Source organism: Eschrichtius robustus, chromosome 13, assembly GCF_028021215.1.
Source record: "Eschrichtius robustus isolate mEscRob2 chromosome 13, mEscRob2.pri, whole genome shotgun sequence".
In the NCBI taxonomy this organism is placed as follows: Eukaryota; Metazoa; Chordata; class Mammalia; order Artiodactyla; family Eschrichtiidae; genus Eschrichtius; species Eschrichtius robustus.
This window is the reverse complement of record NC_090836.1, coordinates 71648840-71673509: the sequence shown is the minus strand read 5'-3', so window position 1 is coordinate 71673509 and position 24670 is coordinate 71648840. Positions and strand designations below refer to the sequence as shown.

Below are 24670 nucleotides of genomic sequence, written 5' to 3'. Positions count from 1 at the left end.
TAATACAGCATTGGGAAGAATTGTTAACATTTGTGTTTGCTATCTATTATAGGAAATATCTAAGAGAGATCATACTTGACATTCTATGATGATGACAATGAAACATGTTGAATGCTTTCAAATTCATTTTTTCCATAAGGCATGATAATACATATATATATATAAGTGTAATACAATAGAATGTGCCTGCAGGAGGCTAATAATAGCTCCTGAAGATTTGTCTACCTCTTAATTCCTGGCACTTGTGACTGTTACCTTAGTTGGAAAAAGACTTGTTGCAGAAATTATCTTCAGATGAAGAGGTTATCCTAGAATGTCCAGATGGGCCCTATATGCCATGCCATCTCAGATGTCCTTATATGAAAGAGGCAGAGGAGATTAGACACACATAGAAGAGGAGGAAGCAATGTGGGTATGGAGGTATGAACTGGAGTGATGTGGCTATGAGTGAAGGAACACCGGCAGCCCCAGAAGCTAGAAGAGGCGAAGAACAGACTTTCCCCTAGGGCCTCCTGAGGGACTGCAGACCTGACAACACCTTGATTTTGGTTCACTGAAACAGATTTCGAATCTCTGGCTTCCAGAGCTTTGAAAGATCAGATTTCTGTTGTTCCAAGCCACTAAATTTGAATTTGTTACAGCACCCTCAGGAAATGAATACAGTGCCTAAATCTGAGGTGTTCTCAATAAAACTTTAAATGTTTAAAAGACTTTTTGTGTATTTTAAAAATGTTTAAAAGGCCTTTTGAAAGACTTAGTTAAATAAACTTTAAGATCTGTCCTTGGTTTATAGAAGTCAACAAAAATACATTTCAATTTCTGGGAATTGCTGTATAATTATAATTAACTTTGAAATAATTGCAAGCTCACAAGAAGGTGCAAAGGGAGGTCCTGTGTAACCTTCACTTAGCCTCCCCCACTTTATAATCTTATATAAAAATACAGTACAATATCAAAACCAGCATACTGATATTGGTACAATTCACAGAGCTTTTCCAGATTATGCAGTCATTTTTTCTGTATGTGTGTTTATGTATGTATTGTTCTTTGCAATTTTATCACATGTATAGCCTCATGCAACCCTTATCACAATGAAGATACTAAATGGTACCATCTCACAAGATTCCCCTGTGCTACCTTTTTATAGCACACCCACCTGTCCTTCTGTACCATAACTCCTAGCAACCACTGTTCTGTGGTTCATCTATCTGTTCTGTGGTCATTATCTAATTTCACAAATGTAATATAAATGGAATCATGAAATATGTATCCTTTTCAAACTGGCTTTCTCTCCCCCATTTAGCATTATTCCCTTAAAGTTTATCCAGGTTGTTGCATGTATCAATAGTTATTTCCTTTTTATGGCTGATATTGCATGATATGGACGTACTCTGGTTTGTTTAACCATTCACCCATTGAAGGACGTTTGGGTAGTTTTCAGTTTGGGGCTATTATGAATAAAGCTTTTATGAACACTTATGTACAAGTTTCTGCTTGAAAATAAGTTTTTATTTCTCTGGGATATATGCCTAAGAGTGCAAAATGATGGTCACAATGGTAACTCTATTATTAGTGTTAAAAGTAACTGCCAACTATTTTTTAGAGTGGCTATACTATTCTACATTTCTATCAGCAGTATATGATTGATCTAGTTTCTTCACATCCTCACCAACTTTTGGTGTCATTATTTATTTATTTATTTATTTATCTGTTTATTTATTTTAGCCATTCTGATAGATGTGTTATAGTCCACATTTTTGGGCAAAACGTACGTTACCAAGTGTAAGTTGTGACTTTGTATTTCACTTGTAAAAATGTTCTCCTCCTTTTGATTGATTCTGTGATTTTTTTTTGGTTATCTTTTTGCTTAATGCAGACATTTTATATAAAGAGATATAATTTGCAAAATAAATGCTTAGATGGAATTCTATATGGTTGAAAATTTTTTGTTTATTTGTTAAAATCATTATTTCATTATGTTAACCAAATTTTGTCTTTTTCTATGGCGATTATTTCATAACTACAAACTTCTTAACATGTGCCTTTTTTTTCTTGGGTATTTCAATATGGTTCAACATTTTATTTTTGTTCAAATAGTCTTTACTTTTTACCTTATACATTAGAATATGAAAAAATATATTTCATTTGAATTCACAATGAATTTCAGATTCAATGTTCAGAATTGGTTCATATTTAAAGAAAACTTTATTCAGTAAAATTTGAATTTGTCCAAGTCAGGGAGATAATTTACTGTTGTTCTAGTTCTTTATTAGAGAATATTAAGATTGTGGAAAATGCCAGTAATTAGCCAGCACAGGCATGTCTGTTTGAGTCATCTCTCATATCTAAGATGCAAGTGCCTGCCTGCTATTTTAGGGTTTTGCATATTTTCACTGGAAGCATTTATTAATGTCTAACATAACATAATTTCAAAAGATGTTTTAACAATAGTAGTTTAAAAGTCTGGAAAGATGGAGTAAGAACTCTGTTAATTCTATAGTGAATTATTTCTATTTTGAGTTAACTCTATAGTGAAATTTTTAGCAAGAATAATTAAGACAAAAGCAGAGAAAACACCTATTACCAATAGCAGGGATAAAAAATGAGATAAGACTAAAAATCCTGCAGGTGTTAAAAAACACTAGGGACTATTATGAATCACTTTGTGCCAATAAAGTTGACAATTTAGATGATATAAATTCCTTGAAAAGCACAACTTACCAAAACTAACACAGCAAGAAAAAGAAAACCTAAGTAGCTGTATATCAATAAAATAAATTGCAATTTTTATTGAAAATATTCCATAAAAGAAAACTCCAGGCCCAAGATGGCTTTATTGGTGAATGCTGCCAAACATTTTAGGAAGAAATAAAACCAATCCTACATATAGTCTCTCAGAAAATAAAAGAGAGGCCATTTCAGAACTCTATTAAGGAGTCCACCAAAACCAGAGAAGTAAAATATAAGAAAAAAAATTTTACAGATCCATGTTCCCATGAATATAGTTGAAAAAAATCCTTACCAAAATATTAGCAAATAAATTCATTGATATATTAAAAGGGTAATACATCTAGAGTAAGTGGGGTTTATCCCATAATAAAAGATACAAAACCAATCAATATAATACTCTATATTAACAGATTAAGAAGTTATGTGATTATCTTAATAAAAGCAGGAAATTATGAGACAAAATTCAACAGGTATTCATGATTCAAGAAAAATCACTGAACTAGGAATAAAAGAAACTTCTAAACAGATAAAAGGACCTGATGAAAAAATCCATAACTAACATTGTACCTAACAGTAAAATATTGAGTACTTCCCCACTAACATTGGGGCACAGATGAAGAAGTCTGCTCTTAACACTTCTGTTCAAAATTTTGGTGGATGTCCTAGCCAGAAAATAACTCAAGAAAAAGAAATTAAAGGCAAACAATTAGAGAAAGCTAAACTATCTTTATTTACCAATGACATATTGTCTATATAAAAATCCTAAGGAATCTTTAAAAAATAACAACTTGATGTAGCATTGTTGCAGGATATAAAGCTTGTATTAAAAAAAAATCACTTTTTTTTCTGGAGAGAAATTAAAGCAGATACAAATAAATGGAAAGATATACCAAGTTCATAGATTGGAAAACTCAATTTTTTAAGATGTGAGTGTTCCACAAATGGGCCTATAGAATCAATGTAATCCCATTCAAAATTCCAGCAGGCTGTTTTTTTTGGGTAGAAATTGACAAGCTGATTTCAAAATTTATGTGGAGAGGCAATGAAACAATCTTAAGAAAGGAAAAACACATTAAAAATGGTTAGGGTTGAGAACCACAAGTTAAAATTTTATTATGTTGATTTTAAAAGGTTTGAATCTAGCTTTAAGTGTTTAAAATAGATTTTTTTTCTGAAAAGTTACACATGAAGATATTAAAGCAATACAAAAATGGGAGAATGAGAAAAATATAAAGATAAGTCCAAATTTAAATAATGTAACATTTTCAACATTTTTAATGTAAGTCCCTATATAGAATAGATAAATGGGAAGACACCAATTGTTTTATATTTATAATAGGTGTATTGTTTACATTTATAGTAGGTGTATTTATAATAGGTGTACAATAAGGTTCTTTGCAAGCTGCAGAAACTGATGCTGGCTATGAGAAAAAAAAAAAAGAAATGTTGGCAGGGTCGCAAGGACTCAAAGAAACAATGGGGTGCTTGGCAATAAGATGGAAAAGGGCAAGAATGAAAACAGTTTTGAAAACTAGGAACCAGGATCCATGACTATGGTAGTAGTTACAGCCTGGGCATAATGCCTTTGGAATTAAATGAGATGCCAACTTTTTGATCTCTTTGTTCTTCTCCTCAAGGTCCAAAATCCAGGGAGAGGAAATTTTAACTGGACAAATGCAGATTATTCTCAAAAATGGTGGCAGTATTTCTCTCTTCCCTCTACTCATACCTTTAGCAAATTGACCTTGTTGTTCCTTCCATCAAAACATGGAGTTTATTTACTCTTGAGTCATCTGGACTTAGCTGTGTGACTTGCTTTGGTCAGTGAGACATCAGCAAATGTGACACAAACAGGCTTTACTAGCACTTGTGTGTTGGGCTTACCCCTTTTGGCTAGAGTTGGAACTCTAAGCTTATAATGTGAACAAGCTGGAGCTAGCATTTTGGAGAGACTACGTGTAGGAGGACCAAAGTGCTCTGGCTGATAGGCTGTCCCTGCCAGAATGTGATTTGAGACCCTCTTAGACCATCCTCCTCCACTCGAGTTGACAGGTGACTGCAGAGCAGAAGTGACCCAAGTCAAGAGAAGCAAAACAACTGACCATCTAAGCCTAGCTCAAATTGCTAATCCACAAAATCATGAGCAAATACAGTTTTTGTTTGTTAAGCTATTAAATTTTGAGGTAATTTATTATGCAGAGATAGAAAACTGGTTTTATAAAAAAGTGGTGTTAAGACACCTGAAACATGTAGCATTGGCTCTGGACTCACATTATCCTTAATTGAATGAAGTTGTAATATAATACAAACATAAGAGGGCGATAATCATAGTAATAAAAGAAAACATATATTGAGTACTCTCAATGTGTTTGCGTTTATCCAAGCACTTTATTATTAGATAACTAAGTAATTTAGCCAAGGTCATAAAACCGTAAGTGATAGAGTTTGGATTTGAACTCAGTCTGTCTCTAGAACCTAGATATAAATGTTTGGCACCATGGCCTTCCCTGGTGGCACAGTGGTTAAGAATCCACCTGCCAATGCAGGGGACACGGGTTCGAGCTCTAGTCCGGGAAGATCCCACATGCCGTGGAGCAACTAAGCCTGTGGGCCACAACTACTGAGCCTGCGCTCTAGAGCCTGCGAACCATAACTACTGAGCCCACATGCCTCAACTACTGAAGCCCACGCACCTAGAGCCCATGCTCCGCAACAAGAGAAGCCACCGCATTGAGAAGCCAGTGCACTGCAACAAAGAGTAGCCCCTGCTCGCCACAACTAGAGAAAGCCCGAGCGCAGCAATGAAGACCCAACACAGCCAAAAAAATAAAAAATAAATAAATTAAATAAATAAATAAATAAATGTTTGGCACCAACACATGTCTTTTCACAGCAATAAATATTAATTCCTACAAGATCTCATTAAAAGTAAATAAGAAGGATTATATAAAAACATGAAGAGGTGGGATCATTATCCTTTTTTGGACTATGAGTTTCATATTTAGACAGCATCCTAAATTGCTTTCTGCTATGAAAGATGAGGACGTTCTCATACCTTTCTTTCCTTCTTTCTCCCGTTTAAATTCCTGATTTTTTTAGTTAGATTATTTTTGGGTTTTAATTTATATTTTTCTCCTCAACATAATTCTTATAGATTTTGAACCTTATTTCCTTGTTTAAAGTAATGTTCACTTCTGTCGTTTAACATGGGTCTCTGTCTCGATTGGCTAAATTTCATGATCATGTAGCCTGTCCCTCTTTCTCCCCATTAGGGCTCATCAGATCTCTTATGGATGAGAATATTTGCCTGTGACATTTATAATTGGAATACAAAGTACTTGAGTATAAAAATTGAAGATCAAGTATTTTTTTCTCTTAGTTTTTATAGAGGTGATTGAATATCCTGGGCTTATTTCTCCTTTCTACTTCTGCTTGAAATCCCTAGGAATCTCTATACCAGTAATTTCTCAGTGTTGACCCTTCTACATTATTATTATTATTATTATTAGATAATACAAGTCTTAGCAAAAGTCTGCTATTTTATCTTTTAGTATTTTGTGTTTTATTCTATTCTGTTTCCTGATGTATATTCTACATTTATCTTTTGCTTTTGTTTCCCTCTCAACTACTGCCCCTCCATCTCCCTGTTTCTATGTAAAACCTTTTCATTCTTAGCAATTAATCTCATAATTACTCATAATCTCATAGTAAATAATCTCCTTTTTGACGGGGGAGATTTCTATCTTGTCACACCATGTGATAAAAAAATTAGTGCCATGCAAATGAAGCATAGATGGAGTGATCTGGGGCACTCTGCATCTTCAATTCGGATTTAATCTCTGGAACACTGGTTGTCAAATTTTTTCAACAGTAAATATTTCAGGCTTTGCAATCCATACAAAGTGATTCAGTTGTTGCAGCACAAAATTAACCATAGGAGATATGTAAATGTGTGGGCATGACTATGTTCCAATAAAATTTTATTTACAAAATCAGACCGTGGGTTGTATTAGGCTCATGGGCAGTATTTTCTTGACCCCTGCTCTCGCCTATCTGTTACTCTGTTGTAGACAGGAGGCTCTTATCAGTTAGTGATGAGGACAGTTAATGCAACTCCTAGGTACAGGTGAAGAGCAGTATGATAGCTTGTCGCCAAGTTGACTCTCCCAGGAGTGGATGGTGGTAACTTGGCAGAGACTGTGCAGTTAATTGATTCTGATTATCCTACTGCCCATGTGACCTGTAGAATACGAAAAATTTATCACCCACTACTTCACATCCTCCCTGGACATTCCTGCTTCGTAGTAACAGTGATATACTTTTGGCAATAGTCAATTACACGTTTAAATCTTTGTTTATGGCATACTTTTACGGGCTAAGTTCTTCAGGAAAGCTTTTGGCATTCCTAAAAGATTTCTCTTTCAAAAAAGTCAGGTCTTGAAAATTTGAAATTAATTTGGCTTCCAAATTGTCTCATATACTAGGTTTTTACAAATCCACTCAGAAACTCAATTTATATCTTTTGGCTATATGCAGCAGCTATATAAGAAAGATATGCCTCTGACTCAGTAAATATAGGGACTTGGGGTAAAAGGCAAAAAACAAAAAAACAACCAAATGTGTAATAATGCAAAATACTTGTAGTTATTATACAATATTATTCTGTCGTACTTCAGTTCATTTATTTGACAGACAAATTTAAACATTGAGAATGTGAGATTGGTAAGATAATGTCATTCTCCAAGTAGAGCTTATGGCCTATTGAAGAAGAGATATACACTTTTCCCCAAGACTTACGTGTTATTGTGGAAACTTCAATGTTAACTGCAACCCCACCTGATATTTTCCTATAACCATCCCAGATAGGAGCAGGAGGTGGGAGAAACAAAGTGAGGTAAGAGAGTGTAAATTATTTTACTTGTGATATTATTAATGTACTATCACTTCTTTTTTTTGCTTATAATAGAAAAGGAACTCTAAATGCATGCAAATACATATTTAGCATCACTTTTTAAGTTTTAAATTTTATAAAGGTTGCCTAAGGTTATTGCATTATAAATCTGTATATGTAGTTAAGTATATTTTAGACATTTAAAATAGAAGTTGCATTCAAATTTTGTTTCCATTAGACATTGATTTTTTTTTTCATAAGAATGTGAACTTTGGGTAGTCTGACAGGAATCTTTAAACTAAACTATGCCAAAAGATATCCTATGTATGATTATTCATTGGATATGTAAAAAACATGCAACAGTGGCCAAAGATGTTATTTCTAATTTTTTTCCTGCAAAGACTAGAAATCTATAGAAGAAATACAACAATTTTGAGATAATTAATTTGAGGGAGGATCATGAATAACACTGTCTTTTAAATTTTTTCTTCATGAAGTGGTGGGTGATTTTACTCTAATAATATCTTTAAACTTCAATACATTCCTTACCTTTCTATTTGCATGGAAAAAAGCAAAAGGAGTAACAGACCAATGTTTATTGAGGAAACTAAGTCAAGAGTCATATAACTACAAGAAGTTACACAACTAAGTAAAAGAGCTATGGCATAACTCCAAGCTTGTCAGATTAAAACAAATGCTCTTATCCATGTATCAGTAAAGTTATTATGCAAACAGTTTATCATTAGATGATCCAAAAAATGTAGACCTTTAGATAATTCATGTCTCACAAATCACAATTTCTTATATGTCAGATTGTTTTCTTCCAGCAAAAACTATTTGGAAAACTAGCTTATTTCAGTTTTTCAGTGGTTATATTTATTCATCTATTCAACTAATAATTACTGAGCTCTAGGGGGAAATAGTATAAATTAAACATACATAATCTCTAACCTCATGAAACTATTTCTGTATCCAACCCTTGTTGGCCTCTTTAAAATAGTCACCATGAGAAGTTCTTCAGTTATTCTAGAGATGTGTCTATTATTCAGAATATTTTGGGAATGCTTCTCTTTCAGAATTTCCTTCACAGTCTTCCTGTTAATTTTCACCAAATCTTAACGAGTGTATTTTCTTAGAGTATATATTTTAATTTTGGAAACAATGAAACACATACAAACCTAAAAATGACTAATAGTTATATGGTTAAGTTAAAGAATTTTTCTTTTCATTGCATTACCCAGCACCCTGTCTTTTTCATTAAGATTATAAGATAAAGTATGACAGACTGTTTCTCTGACTTTTAATGTAAATCTAACAGGAGTTCCATCAAAGAATTCCATTTTTTTTCTAGCAATGAATGGCAGAATTCTTGGGATATCATTTTTAAAGCTTCCTGATCCAATTTTGAGGAGAAACTCTCATAAGTTTAGTCACTTTTTAAAATAGACAACTTCATACTGGACAGAATGGCTATTATCAAAAAGTCTACAAATAATAAATGCTGGAGAAGGTGTGGAAAAAAGGGAACCCTTGTACTCTGTTGGTGGGAATGTAAATTGGTGCAGCCACTGTAGAAAACAGTATTGACGTTCCTTAAAAAAACTAAAAATAGAGCTAACATACGATCCAGTAATTCTACTCCTGGGTATATATCTAGAAAAATGGAAAACTCTACTTTGACAAGATACATGAACCCAATGTTCAAAGCAGTACTATTTACAATAGCCAAGACATGGAAGAAACCCGAGTGCCCATCAACAGACAATTGGCTTAAGAAGACGTGGTATACACACACACACACACACACACACACACACACACACACACACACACACTATATTACTCAGCTATAAAAAGGAATGAAATATTGCCATTTGCAGCAACATGGATGGACCTAGAGAATATTATGCGTAGTGAAGTAAGTCAGACAAAGACAAATAACAAATGATATTACTTATATGTTGAATCTGAAAAATAATACAAATGAATACAGAAGAGAAACAAACTCACAAACACAGAAAACAAACTTATGGTTACCAAAGGGGAGTGGGGGAGGGACAAATTAGGCATATGCGATTAACAGATACAAACTACTATACATAAAATAGATAAGCAATCAGGATTTACTGTATAGCACAGGGAATTATACCCAATATCTTATAATAACCTATAATGGAATATAATCTGCAAAAACAAAACAAAACAAACCACTATGCTGTACACCTAAAACTAAAACAATATTGTAAATCAGCTCTGCTTCAATTTAAAAAAAAAATAGTCTCACTGGTTCGTAGATATGCCTTGTACACTTACTTGGTCTGTATCTGAATAGAGAAAGGAGATGAGATATAATGCAAACAGAAATGGAGAAAGGGGAAAATGCCAAGGTGATGGCAGTGTTGTTCTTGAGTTGTTTGAGAGAATGTACACACAAATATCACAAATGTTTACCACTTCCTGAATCTGTTTATGTTTTTCCTTATGTTTGGTGTGGCCCACTCCATTTCTGCTCAACTCTAAGTTCACTTTTATCCAATGTTCCTGGTCTCTCCTATTGTAAGGATGTTGGGTCATTTACATTGTGCAGTGTAGTGCAGTTATTTGGGATGTGCCTTTCTCTATAGTAGATATAAGCTCGTTAAAAGCAGATATTGTATGTTTCATTAATGTTTGTGTCTGATGGGATTCAGGGTAGGTTGCCACAAGATGTGCCACTCCAGCATGCAGATTACTTTGAGCTGAAAAAATGAAAGCCCAAAAGACTCAGGAAGAACCTTTGAATTCCCCCCTTACTGCCTAAAAGAATTTAAGATAGGACGCCTGTCCCAGGAAGGAGCTATCACCACTGATAACTATAGTCAAGTATTAGGTGTGGTAGACAGGAAGGAACCTAACCAAGCCCATTTGATCAAAGTTCTCTCTGTGTCCTATTGTCTTTGGATGACCCAGCAAACATTTGTTTACCAAACATTAACTCTTTTTATCTTCCTTTGAATTATTTTACTTCCTCTTAAAGCCTCAGATCCCTACCTCCTTCTTAGTCCAGAATAATATATATATATCTCACCTTGCCTTGCTGTCTTTGGAATTCTTCATATTTATGTGGATTTCCTGTATGAAAATAATAAACTTTTTTTCTCCTGTTAATCTGTCTTATGTCATTTTAATTACCAACCAAAAGAACTAAGAGGGGAAAGAGGAGAAATTTCCCCTCCCCCAATATATCCCTTAATGTCTTTTCCCTTAATATCAAATGAATAAGTAGATGAATATGCCAACAGAAGAAATTCTGTGTAAGACAAATTTACAGGGATGGCATGCAATTGTGTATATAATTCTATAAGCAATAAAATAAGGGATGTACTTTAGTCAGAGAGGGAAAAAGGAAGAATTAAGAAAAAGGGTCTCAAAATTCTACTTACTTACGAATGAACCGAGTAAACATTATGCAGTGGTGTATATCTGAGATCAAAGTAGATTTTTGCAAGGAGGAAGAAGTTAGCTAAAAGAAAATGTGTGTGAAGCCCTTGTGTACTTTACAATTCTTATACTTCTGGAAATAATAAGCTCTGAAAGGTCAAGGACAGTCATATGTTTTACACTTTGTAGAAAGAGTTTGCATCATAAAAATTAATAAGAAAGGGTCTTTGGTATTTTAAATATTTTTCCTTATTAAATATTATTGTTTTTCAACTTAAAATTTTACAGGTACCCACAGAATATTGGACATAGAGATCCAGGATCCATAAGACTTTATCACCTTGAATCAAAGATTTCTTTGATATCCTCCTCCATCTTTTATTCCTATCAGCTAACATATTTTTAAAAAGAATTAACAAACTTACCAAAGGGAATTTAAAAAAATACCACTGCCCGCACTTTCCAATGCCTAAGAATAGCAAGGTGGTAAAAAGAGAATTAGACGATGAGGTTATTGAGTCTGTCAAAGACCTTCTTTCCAATGAAGACTCAGCTGATGATGCCTTTAAGAAAAGTGAACTAATTGTTGATGTCCAAGAAGAGAAAGACACAGATGTTGAAGAAGGATCTGAAGTCGAAGATGAAAGACCAGCTTGGAACAGTAAACTGCAATACATCCTGGCCCAGGTTGGATTTTCTGTAGGATTAGGGAACGTGTGGAGATTCCCATACCTCTGTCAGAAGAATGGGGGTGGTAAGTTTCTGTTTTCTGCTTTTTTTTGAGTGATACATTGCTGAGCAAATTGCAGTTGATTATGTCAAATAGCCCCTGTTGTTGCTGTAGTCTCACTATTTTAGAAACTATGAATTCCACTGTAAAACTAGGGAGACACTTTTGCTGGAAGTAATTTCAGCTCTGTTTTCAGATGAGGTTTCCATAGGAGCAGATGGCTTGCTATGAACACTCAAGGATTGCTTAAGGTCATAAATTCTCAAATTCTTTCTGTGGATGCTATTAACATCTCTAAATTACCGACTTTTCTAACCAGTGTTCCATCCCTTGTGCCTATCAGTTATTCACTTTGGAGAAAAGTCCTCAAGTTTTTGATATGAGACGATATTGGTAAACAAGACAAGGGAGAATTTTCTGTCCACAATTTACTAACTCTGAATTTTAAGTTGTTTCCCTCTTCAAAAAAGCAAAAAGTACATAAAATTTAGAATGATTATAGTCTTCAAGTGCTGACCAGAACTTTGTATATCCTAGTAGAAGGAATTTAACCAGATACTTAATATAATGCCAGAAAGTCTTCATCCTTAGATATTAGCATCCTTAAGATGATAATTAGCATTCCTAATTTTAAACATATTATCTAGATCAACATGATATTTAGCTTTTTGTATTTGTGCATATAATTACCAAGTGTTATTTAGTGGAAATTGTCTTAAAATCAAGAAAATAAAACCATATACAAAAGAATACATTGTTCATGTAGGATACAAGCTCAATAGTACACCAAAGGCAAACTGAACATTAAGTTAACTAACATTTGGGTTATTAAATTAAAATAACTTTAATATTAAGCTTTACTTTCTTTACCATTACTATCTTTACCATATACATATATGGAAGCTGTTCAAACAAGTGTGATTAAACACTAAATATTCTGTAAGCAGCATTTCGGCATGTAAAGGAAAGACTGAATATTTTGGTCTTTGATTCCAGTTTGTGATAGTTTTGCTGACTGGACAAAAACATGGTTTTATTTTATTTTTGATGTAGTTACAACCTATATATCAAATGAAATAATAAAACCATTCATATGTGAAATGGTTTCTTTTCAGTCACTAATAGATAAAAAGCTAAGGTGTCATGGTGACAAAATATGTTTAAGGTCTTGCTTAGTTAATTCAACCAGGGACAAAACAACAGGTTTGGGGAAAAGTAGCCTGTCTGACAAATCTGCCAGAGAGGTAAGAATCAGTACATGAAGTTGGTGATGCACTACCCATCACTCCACTGAAACGGCAAGCTCCTCTAGCTAGTCTTTAACATCACAGATGAATTATTTATTAAATCAGCTACAAGCAGCCATGTACTGCCCTGCTTTCTGTTTCTCACAAATCATCCCATTTGCAAGACTGGCAGAAGATGAATTCTGATTTTCAGACCTTTCACCTTATGAGCCTAACTGGCGATACTATTAAGGAAGACCGCTATCTTGGCTGAAAACTCAGGTTGCTTTCCATTTAATACAGTATTTGTCTTGGTGGAGAGCTCTAAAGGATTTCATAGTTAGTAATCAGTTGTTAGCAAAAATGGTTCCTCCTCTTTACTTTCTTTCATATGTAAAGAGAGTCAAGATGCCCTTCCTAGTATTGTTTCCTCTCTTCTAATTACAAATGCTAGAGAGTGACATTATGAAACACCAATGGGCTTTATCGTTTCAAGATGGCTGTTGGAGTTCAAAAGGCAGTACTCAGCGTGCAGTATGGCATTGAGCTGTCTAGGTATTTGTTTAGTCAAACAGTCTCAGGTTACCTAAATCTTATTCATCATTTGAGGCACTTTATGAATAATAGAATAAAAAGTAATAGACCAATATAAGTTGATTTGTCTGAAGATATTACTGAAAGCACAATGGTTAAGCTTAGTAAGTGTTATAATGTAGAAGCTACCAGCTCAAATTTTGAAGTCAGTTTGACTATAAAGCCTGGCTCTTTCCCACATTATCCAGGTGACCATTCACAGGTTAACTTATTTCTTCTGGCTGAATTCCCACACCTGTACAATGAGGAAAATAATGGTACTTGCCCCATTGGATTCTTGTGAGGAATAAATGAGTAACTACATGTAACGTGGATAGAAATGTGCCTGGCAAATAGTAAATTCTCAGTTGTAGTTTAGCTATGACTATTTTTGTTATGGAGGCTCGTGTTAAGAGAAATTTGAGTTGGAAGAAAAGGCCAGGTATCTAATAGTATGTCATGTACACATAACTGAGGAAATGCTCCCAATGAGTCCAGTCTTAATTCATTCTTTTTTCTCCTAGTCATTCACACCCACATAAACCAATTCACACCCCAGGATTTGAGACGTGTTAAAATGCCCTTTCGGTCCTTCAGGAAACATGTTCAGGTCATTAGTGCCTGAATGTTTTAATCATTTTAGAATTTGAATTTTGATAATTCTGTTTTATAATCTCATGCATCGATGCTTTACATTGCATACCCCTTCGTAGATCAACTCATGTCTCAAAGACTGAAAATCAGCTGTAAGAGAGTAGAGATTTTCTACCAACCACCATGTTAAGGGAATTTTTTTTTTTTTAATTCAGTTTCTTTTTTAAAAAAACATTTATTTATTTATTTGTCTGTGCCGGGTCTTAGTTGCGGCACGCTGGATCTTTAGTTGTGGCATTCGATCTCTTAGTTGCGGCATGTGGGATCTAGTTCCCTGGCCAGGGATCGAACCCGGGCCCCCTGCACTGGGAGCATGGAGTCTTAGCCACTGGACCACCAGGGAAGTCCTGGGAAATTCTTGTATATAGTAATTATTTCAGAGATATATAGATACTGAGATAAATGATTTGAAAAAAAATCATTAATATTTACTTCTTCAGCAGAATAGGTACCATAACAATTTGAATAGTTTCCAAAATCTATTCAATACCATTAAACACTTTTTTAAAAGGAGAAAATATAATAAATGGCCTCCACTTTAAAAAGGGAATTAGTAGCATCGATTACATGACCCACTTGGCAGTATCTGGTTGGACAAAACTCCAGACAGGAAATCTGAATGTAGCAAGTCCATTTTAGAAGTCATTTAATGAATAATTTGCATATGTATTCTCATGTAGAAATGAGTACAGGTTTCACATTTGACTTTATCAATTAACAGAGGCTAATATTAACATTGTCAAACTGTTCAGTACATTTTAAAGTCACTAATCATATATCTTAAATTGAAATTTAGCTGTAAAATAATATATATATTTTTTAAGTATGAAAACTTTACTACAAGGGAAATAGCACATATATTTTACAATAGCTATTAAATATCTCAGTTTAGTCAGTCCTCCCTACCCCTTAACAGAATTTTGGAAAGCAAAATATTACTTGTTTCCTGAAGTGAACTTTTTATATGACATATACATATATATATATATGGGAAAAAATGACATTTGTCTGTGGTAGAAGTTCTTTTTCTTTTTTTTTTTTTCTCTTTCAGTCTAAGCAGCCATTTCTTCTTCCCTGTTGTTAGTTAGGAAGAGTCAGTTTTAATACCATAACATCCCATTCATTTTGACTTATCAGATTTGAAATGCATGATTTAGATGAGTTTGAATAAAATTTAATAAATGACTTCATTAACGTCATATGAATAAGATTTCCAGGAGTTAGTGAAACCTATTTGAGAAAATAATTAATTTTAAGGAAGCAATTATTTTTACGAAAAATAAAGGTGGTTTACCGTTTCAATAAAATGAAACTAAAACTATTCATTGATATCCTTACCTTTTCAATAATTATTTTTTATCAGAAACTCTTTGTAGCAGTCAAATTCAAGTTTCAAATACCAGAAAGCTTAAAGTAATGAAACTGCATTTTCTTTAAAGTCCTTTGTAGTTATACTATATAGAAGTTTAAATATCATCTTTCATGAGATAATCAGAATTAGTGTATTCTCTGCTGTGACTGTTGAAAATATAATTTATTTTATTTGTTCTTGTCTCTGTAGGTGCCTACCTTTTGCCATATTTAATACTGCTTCTGGTAATAGGTATTCCCCTTTTTTTCCTGGAACTTTCTGTGGGTCAAAGAATTCGGCGAGGAAGCATTGGTGTGTGGAATTACATAAGCCCTAAACTGGGAGGGATTGGATTTGCAAGTTGTGTAGTAAGTTTCCTGGTATGGTATATGCCTTATACTTTTTACAGGGTTTGTAATTATATAGTTTGAATTTAAATGAAACCTTTGAGTGTGTACTTCTACTCAACTCTTTAATCATGTTTTAAAAAAACACTACTGGAGCTTGCAGTAATACACAAAACAAGCTGTAAACTTAAATGTAGTTCAATCTTGTTAATGCATGTTCTTAATGTCTATGAGAATCATCATTTTAGAAAAGATAATGTGTTTGAAATAAAAATAAAATGAGGAGGTTTTTTTTTTAAAGTATTAAACGGGTTTTATGCATTTCATCTCATTGTTTTAAAGGAAGGGGCATGAGAGGTTTAATGTAATCACACTATTTTATTTTGCAGGTATGCTTTTTTGTGGCTCTCTACTACAATGTCATCATTGGCTGGAGTTTGTTTTATTTTTCTCAGTCTTTTCAGCAACCTCTACCTTGGGATCAGTGTCCTTTGGTGAAAAATGCTTCACACACTTGTAAGATATGTACCATGTAGTGTTTTTGTATCTAAAGATCATACAGTTGGTAAAGGCAGGCGCTTTCAAGATTTTTTTTTTTTTAAATAATGTGGAAAAATCTTTCAAAATTTTTATTATAACAAACTTTCCTTGATATACTCAGAAAGATAGATGTTTGGCATCATTTAATTTATCTAGCTCTTTCCAAGTAATTTTATTGTGCCCCATGATGTTAGGGTAAACAATTATAAGCCTTCAATTGTAAATTTTGACAATATTTTATTCTGTACATCTTTATTGATGCCTTACATTTTCATTAAAATAAAAAAGAGGACAAAAAGAATTTAGATTGAAGGAATTGTTTTTATGTCTTGGGTTGTTTTTCTACGGTTTTCTTATCATTTATTTTTATATCCTAGAACATAAAGAACAATTCCCTAGCGCTGTCCAGTAAATATAGAATGAAACTCACATATGTAGTCTAAGATGTCCTAGTAGCCATGTTTACAAAAAGTAAAAAGGGACAGGTGAAATATTTTATTTAATCCAATATATCCAAAATATTAACATTCCAACATATAATATAAAAATTAGTTATGTAATAATTTACATTATTTTTCTCACACTAAGTCTCTAAAAGCCCCTTTGTACTTTATATTTACAGCACCAGTCACTCCAAACCAGCTCTGTTTCAAAAGTCACACATGGCTAGAAGCTAGCGTTTTTGACAGCTCTGCCCCCCAGGAAGTCAATCAGATAATTCTGGGGGCAGAAGGGGCTATAAACCTAATACATTTTAATCACCTTGATAAAAATCTCACATATTCCTATTTTAGAAATGTGTAATAAGAAATGTCAAAGAGGATTCATGTCTGTTGACTTTTTCACATTTTTGCACAGTTGAGGTTTCATTGTGGATTTAAATGCTTCTGTAGAATAGTAGTACTTTTCTAGGAAAAGTTAAGAATTGATTTACAGGCTTACTGGGGGGAAAATGGCCTCATTATTCTTTATAGTCTGAAATGATTGTGTTACCTTTCTTTCTACAGTTGTAGAGCCAGAATGCGAAAAAAGTTCTGCCACTACCTATTATTGGTACAGAGAAGCACTGAATATTTCCAGTTCCATTTCGGAGAGTGGGGGCTTAAACTGGAAGATGACCGTCTGCTTGCTGGCTGCCTGGGCTGTGGTGTGCTTGGCTATGATCAAAGGCATTCAGTCTTCTGGAAAAGTTAGTATGTTAGAGCCCCTCCTGCTTCTGCTAATCACCTCATCACCATTCCTGGGAACTATCTCCCCCACCCACTATAAATCTGTGTGGGCAAACTGCAAGTAGCACTTTACTCTCAGCAGTTAAAGATTGGTAAAAAGTGGTGCTTTAAACAATGTATTTAAATCAAGGAAAGGACATAAATAAAGATATAAGTGTTTTATAATGAAATCTAAAGTCGTTTATAATCTTTCCCTATTTTATCAAGATCTGTTTTGAGCTTTTTTGTCAATACTTAAAAGTCCTTTCTTGTTGCTGGTATTCAGCTGACCTTAATGTTTTTAGTTCTCTGATTAGTTCCAATCATGGAAATTGGGAAAAGTGGTAGAATAAAGAATTTGTTTATTTTATTTGTGTTATATCATTCATTTTTCTCTACTATAGGTGCTCTAGGGAAAAGTTGCATAAAAGATTTTAAAATAGTCTAGTGTGGAGTGTTTCTTAAAGATATGAACATTAGGTAGTTATGATATATCTCAACAAGGAACTCAGAGCAATATGAAAGACTAAAGGGCATGCCTACCAGGGCAAATGGGAAATTTTATAAGGCTGTGCTTGAGAAAGACAGTAAGTGAATTCTAGATACCCCAGGAAGTCAATCAGATAATTTTTTAAAAGGATGCATTAGGAAAGTAATTGTTATTCACTATTTTGCTTTCATATTACATTTTTTCCCATTATTATTGCCATTGTTTTAAAGCTCTCTACTTCTTTTGTTTGGACCATAGCAAGAATTAATTTTGGTTCGTCTTCTCTCTGCCCTTTAATAACCCACCCCTACTGTTTTTTCTTTCCAAAGCATAGATCTGATCATATATCTTTCCAGGCTAACATATTGCCACTTACCATCATATACTAGTAAGAGTGGAAATAGTAGTAGTAGTAGCAGCAGCAGTACTAGTGGTAATAAATGATGATGATGGAGATGATTCTGATAATGATGAGAACAAGAACAATAACAGAAGGCAAAATTTATTACATGTTTACTTTGTTCTAGGCACTGTGATAAGTGCTTTATATACTTTATCTCAATTAAATCTTTAAAAAAAAGAAAAAAAAAACAACTCTAAGAAGTAATTGCTACTCTCAGACCTGCTTTACAGATAAAAAAACAAGTTTGAGAAAACAGGTAACTTGCCCAAAGAATCATAGTTAGTAAATGCTAGTACCTGGATCAAACCCAGCTCTGTCTAAATCTAAAGCCCATGTTATTTAATTGCAACACTATAACGTCTCTCACTGTGGTATATTTTTTCCCACCAAAAAGTGAACTCCTTTAGGCGAAGTCTGTCTGATTCATCTTTGCTTCCTGTTACTTCATATTTAATTAGAAATGTTTGACAATTTTTTTAAACTTGTTATTCACAGCTGATTTTACATTTACCTTCCTGATGGAACTTCTATACCGTTTTTCCTTTGTAGAAATGAATGTGGTAGATAACACCATATTCTGTGAATGTTAGTGTATTCTGTGATTAAGTAAGTTCAATTAATTGGTTCCATTTGGTGTGTCTTCTACAATGTCAGAGCCCCATTACAGTCAAGTTATAAATAAAGGACTAGATTCCTAAGCCAAATCTAACCACATTTATATGCTTCCTAAGGTAATGTCATTTGATAGAACGAGAACCAACTATGGTCAGCCCGAGAAGTCCAAAAATCTCTCTGCTCAAGTCTTACCACCACATTTTATTTCTTCTTTGTCTGACCATGTGTCTTATCCTTTAAAGAAATATTCATCCTTTTCTTATCACAACATTGGGGATGTTTTTCTTATGTCGTGTAATATAACTTTATCCGGAAAAATTTAATACAATTTATAGACTACATGTAGTTTATTATTTCAACGAGAAGGCTTCAGGGAGAGGGTAGCTTTTCAGCAGACTTTGAAGAAAAAATTTAGTAGGCACAGATGGGGAGAAAGCTGTGAGTAATATGAACAAAGTTATGAAAGTCTAAATTGTGACAATTCCTCATTCTGAGACAATGATCTAAATATAATAAGAAATTTATTAGGAATAAATGTAAAGCTCTGTTAGCCTGCCAAACAAAAAAGCTTCCAAATAAACAATCACACAAATGCAGTATAGAGATATATGGTTTAAGGGTAATGAAGTTTAAGGGTAGTATGTGAAAAAAAAAACTTAGAGAATTTAGCAGCTGAAAGAAAAGTCAACTTGTGATATGCCTAGCCAACACACACACACACACACACACACACACACACACACACACACACACACACACAACGCTAATTTGAAACTGCATGAATTAAGACAGGAGTATGACAGTGTCATTCTCCTTTAGGTCAGGTAGGCACATGCCAGTTGAACCACACCTGTAATACTGGATTTTACTGAAATCTTTATTTTCTACTTTGTTATGGAAAAGAGCCATCTCAGCTTTGTGATCACAGTCTTCCAATAGTTGAATAAAAAGAGGAATAAGCCTTATTCTGTGTGGTCACAGAGAACAGGACCATGATCAAATATTTGGAATTATGCAGTGGCGGGATGGTGGTAAATCTTCAAGGAAAGGAAGACCTTTCAGGAATCAAGCCTGGCAACAATGAAATCAGTTGCACAGTGGTAGAGCTCAGCACTACTGGAGGCGGTCCAACAGAGGTGGTATGGTTGCATGTCCCTCTGTTAGAGCCTCTATGCAGGGGATGCCTGCCCCCAGGGGAAGGATAGAAATGAGAAGCTCTAGGCTTTCTTCTAACTCTAATATTTTCTACTAGTACTACTTTGCCATTAGTACTACTATTGTGCTAAGTAAGTACTCTGCATACATTAGCTTGTTCAATCTTTCTAGCGGCAAGATGATTTGCATGTTCTTATCCCCATTTTACTGCAAAGTTAAGCTTAGGAAAAATAAATAATTGGCCAGAATTAAACAACTGATAAGTGGCAGAGTTAGAACTAGGCTATGAAATCCTCAGAGAGAATGACTCTTTCTGAAGGTATGTTTAAAATAAACATTTTAACATGTAAGAGAGAAAAACAACTAAATGATTTCATATAGTTTCTGTTTTTCAATAGTTGAGTAGAATGAAAATATCTTCATGCAACATTCTGATTGATAAACTTATGTCTCTTACTGAATGTACTTGCTGTGAAAGACATGTCAGTTTTTAAGGCCCAGGGAGTCTTAAAATCAGCCAAAGAAACATATTTCATTGTTTCACTTCCAAGTTCTTAAGAATAATACTTAAGGGTCATTCATCTACTCACTGAACACATATCTATTGAGCACCTACTACGTGCCAGGCACTGCTCTAGCTCAGGAGGTACAGTGGTGAACAAGGCAGACAAAATACCTGTCTTCATGGAATGTCCATTCTAGTGGCAGAGGCAGACAATAAACAAATCATAAAATAATATCAGGTAGCAATGCAAAAAATAAAATAAGGAGAAAGTGTTTGGGGTAGCATTTTACATATAGTCAGGTAGAATTTAAACTATTTTCAATAATATTACTCAACTGATAATTTTATTATTATGAGACCCATATGATTAAATAAAATGAATTTGTGTTTAAAAGCACAACATGGATACCTCTGTTAAAGGGTGACCTAAGACACATCTTTAAATCTCAGAATTTAATAATTAAATATTTGTCCTTTACCTGCTCACAGAAGAAAAAAAATCAGGTGTGAACCCTACCTATTACTACTTAAGTTTTCAAGTGTTTAAAATCTTGACTGTTACTTTCCTCCATGTTACATCCAACATGAAATTTTCCTGTTCCTTTTTGGAGGAAGCTATCCTTATCTTATCAGACTCTTATCACTGAAGCCAGATGAGTATTAAGAACTCAAATATGTGTTGAATTAATAAATGAAATTTGAAATGTCTCATCATATAACTAGTACCTAATTTTTAAAATACTGTAAAATAAAGATGAGGGTTTTTTGTTTGTTTCTTTTTTTTTTTTTTTTTAGGGAATGTGTACAGAAAGGAAAACTTCCTATGAATTCTCTCTTAATGTACAATATTTTTGAGTATCTAAGAATGTGCAAAGGTTAATAGGCTACCATCTTTATCCTCATGGAACCCATAATTTAATGGGTGAGACAAATAATGACAGCAGAATAAACGCAGTAAGATGTACAAATAAAAAGTGCCTGAGAGTATAGAGCACAGAGGCAGTCACTGAAATTAACCTGGAATTGGGGGAGGGCTTCACAAAGCAGGTAACTTTTGGGCTAGAGTTTGACAGTTGAAGAAGAGTTCACCAGAAACTTCAGAGAGAGGACATTGGAGGCATGTAAAACAGCATGTGCAAAGCCCAAAGTTTGCTGAGTAACCCCGTGTGACTTTTACATACAATTTGTGCAGCTTGTGGGAAATGAGGCTGGAAATGTAAGTTGATTGCAGGTATTAAAGTATCTATGGACACTGGTAAAATGACTGGCTGTTACTTAACAAATGGTGTGAAGTATTTGAAGATTTTTAGCAGTTCATTACACCATCAGATCCTTAGAAAGATCTTTCTGGTAGCAGTGTGGGTGATGAATTTCAGGGATGAAGAGGAGAGCTGGCAGGGAAAATCGAGAAGCAAGATGAGGAGGAAGCTAATAGTGAAAAGTGACACATCACCGAGGATGAAAATGAAGGGACAGATGAAATTTGGAGTCAGTTGGACTTGTTGGTCAGTTGTTACGGGATGTGGGGAAGAGGACCATATTCAGGTGTGTTAGAGTTGTTTAACCTGGGCAAATACACATACAGGAAGAATCATTTCTTCCTTTAGCTTCTAATTTGAAATTAAATTTAAAATATACTGAGGGTATACCGTATTTATTGGAAAGAATCATAATCAAACTATCCAGATTATTTCAGTGTGCAGCCTTCATTTTCACTTTTAAAATAAATGCATTAATGGAAGTCCTTTAAGTCATTTATAAGGCAGCAAATTTGAGTTCTGTTAAAAAACAAACAAACAAACAAAAGCTATTGTGCAAAGGTGAATCCATGCTTCTGGTTAGCCCCAAGATTTGTGAAGAATCATAAAAGGAATAGCTGTAATCAACTGAGACCAAGGCTACTTGAATAGATATATAGTAGACCCACAAATTTAAAGAATCTTAAAAGTAGGCAGAAAGAATGAAAAAAATTACTCCATCTAAAAGCATTCTGATAAAAAGAAATCAAGAAATGTGGATGAATGGATGCAATTTAAAAATTATACCATTTTGAAATGATCAAAAAATTATATTACTTTACAACTAATTAAATTAAAATATAATTATTTTTAGAAAAATGTGGGTTTCTAATTATGCTGAGATTTTATTTGTAATATTAATTTTTTCTTAGAATGCTTAATATACTAAGGTGTACAGAACAGTAGAAGAGGGGCAAATTATTGTGTTGACTTGCCTATTGTTTGTCTACAGTTACTATAGGATTCAATATCTCTAACCTGCCTGAGCCATCCTCTGCTATGGCAGGTTTTTTCTCCATTCTTCCTACCCTTCCTCCATTCCTTCCTCCACAGATAAGTATTATATACGTATTATGTGTTAGGAACTCTGTTAGGTATTTGGGATTTCGTAGTAAACAGGAGAGAAAAAGTCCTTGCCCTCACAGAGCTTACATTCCAGTAGGGGAGACTGAAAATTAACAAGTAAACAAGATAATTTCAACAGTGTTAAATGCTGTCAAGACAAAACAAAATAATATTATTGAAGGTTCATGGGACATAGAGGAGGGCAGATGGGGGTATACTGGATGGGAAAAAGGCATCGCCTTATTCTGGGTGTTCTAGGTAGTCTTGAGAAAATGAAGATGAGACGTAAAATAACAAAGAGGAGCGAGTCTTGGACAGATGAGGGAGATGAATACCTCAGACTGAGGGCACAGCCTGCTCTGGCCCTGAAGCTCAAGAGCTTGGTTTCCCTCGGGGCTGAAGCTCAGCTGGGGTTAGAGTGGTGGGGCAGGCAGGTAGGCAGCCTAGTCTAAGGCTTTGCAGGACAGAGGGAGAAATTCGCATTTTACTCCAACTGCATTAGAGATCCCTGGAGTGGGTTAAGCAGGGAATGAGATAACCTGAGTGGTAGCTTGGAAACTAGAATATTACAAATAGTGCAGAACTACTTCTGGATGTCTGACTTTAGCAAATGGATGGGTGGTGGGAGATGGAGATGGGTGGGGACAGCTTTGGGGGAAAATCGGGTAAGTTTTGGATACCACATGGAGATGTCAAGGAGGCAGTACATGTCTGGTTAGGACAACTGCTTTTCTATGATAAACATTTGCTTAACTTTAATGATGAGACTTCTGAAGTAGAAAGTAAAAATCTCTACACTATTATTCAAGTTCTGTAGGAGCCTTAACAGGACCACTCTCTACTCCAGAAGCTTTATGGAATTATAATGGAACTTTGCTTACTTAAAAACAAACAAACAAAAAAAGGACTTTTTTTTTTTTTTGCTACCTAAAACAATAAAGTAGAAATTTGTTAATGAATTAGTGTCCATTCATTTCTCTTAAATATTGCTTGCTTTGTGAACTGCAAGGAATCAACACTATTCAAATTACACCATATCTATGGACTATTTAAAAGGGGTTTAAATAAGGAAAATGTTCTTATTTTTTGTTACATCTCAAGTAGAATCTTAACTAGTCACATTGAATCAAGGCTGTTAAGCCACTCTGATACGATGGCTATGCAAGCAAGGTATTAAAAGTATTATTTATCATATTATAAAAAGTGTCACTTTCACGGTATAGAACAGAACACATAATCTTAACTATGAAAAAGAAAATAGTTGTTAGTATGTCTCACCTTTTTTTTAATCTTTCTTACTTTGCAGATCATGTATTTTAGTTCTCTGTTCCCGTATGTGGTACTTATATGCTTCCTAATCAGAGCACTCCTATTAAATGGTTCAATTGATGGCATCCGTCACATGTTTACCCCTGAGGTATGTACTGTATTTCTAGTTAAGGCTTATGATCACAAAAGCCTTATGTTTA

At 34.1% G+C, this 24670-nt stretch overlaps 1 protein-coding gene across 3 annotated transcripts in view; it reads left to right on the top strand.

Annotated features, from left to right (window-relative positions):
- The window catches only part of SLC6A15 (solute carrier family 6 member 15), a 47332-nt gene that overhangs the window by 8138 nt on the left and 14524 nt on the right, over window positions 1-24670 (top strand). For all 3 annotated transcript variants that reach the window (XM_068560354.1, XM_068560353.1, XM_068560355.1), the window contains exons 2-6: window positions 11330-11795; window positions 15786-15943; window positions 16312-16438; window positions 17470-17651; window positions 24508-24618. In XM_068560354.1, the coding sequence (XP_068416455.1) occupies window positions 11507-11795; window positions 15786-15943; window positions 16312-16438; window positions 17470-17651; window positions 24508-24618 (867 nt within the window). In that variant the 5' untranslated portion in view covers window positions 11330-11506. The remainder of the gene's footprint in view (window positions 1-11329; window positions 11796-15785; window positions 15944-16311; window positions 16439-17469; window positions 17652-24507; window positions 24619-24670) is intronic.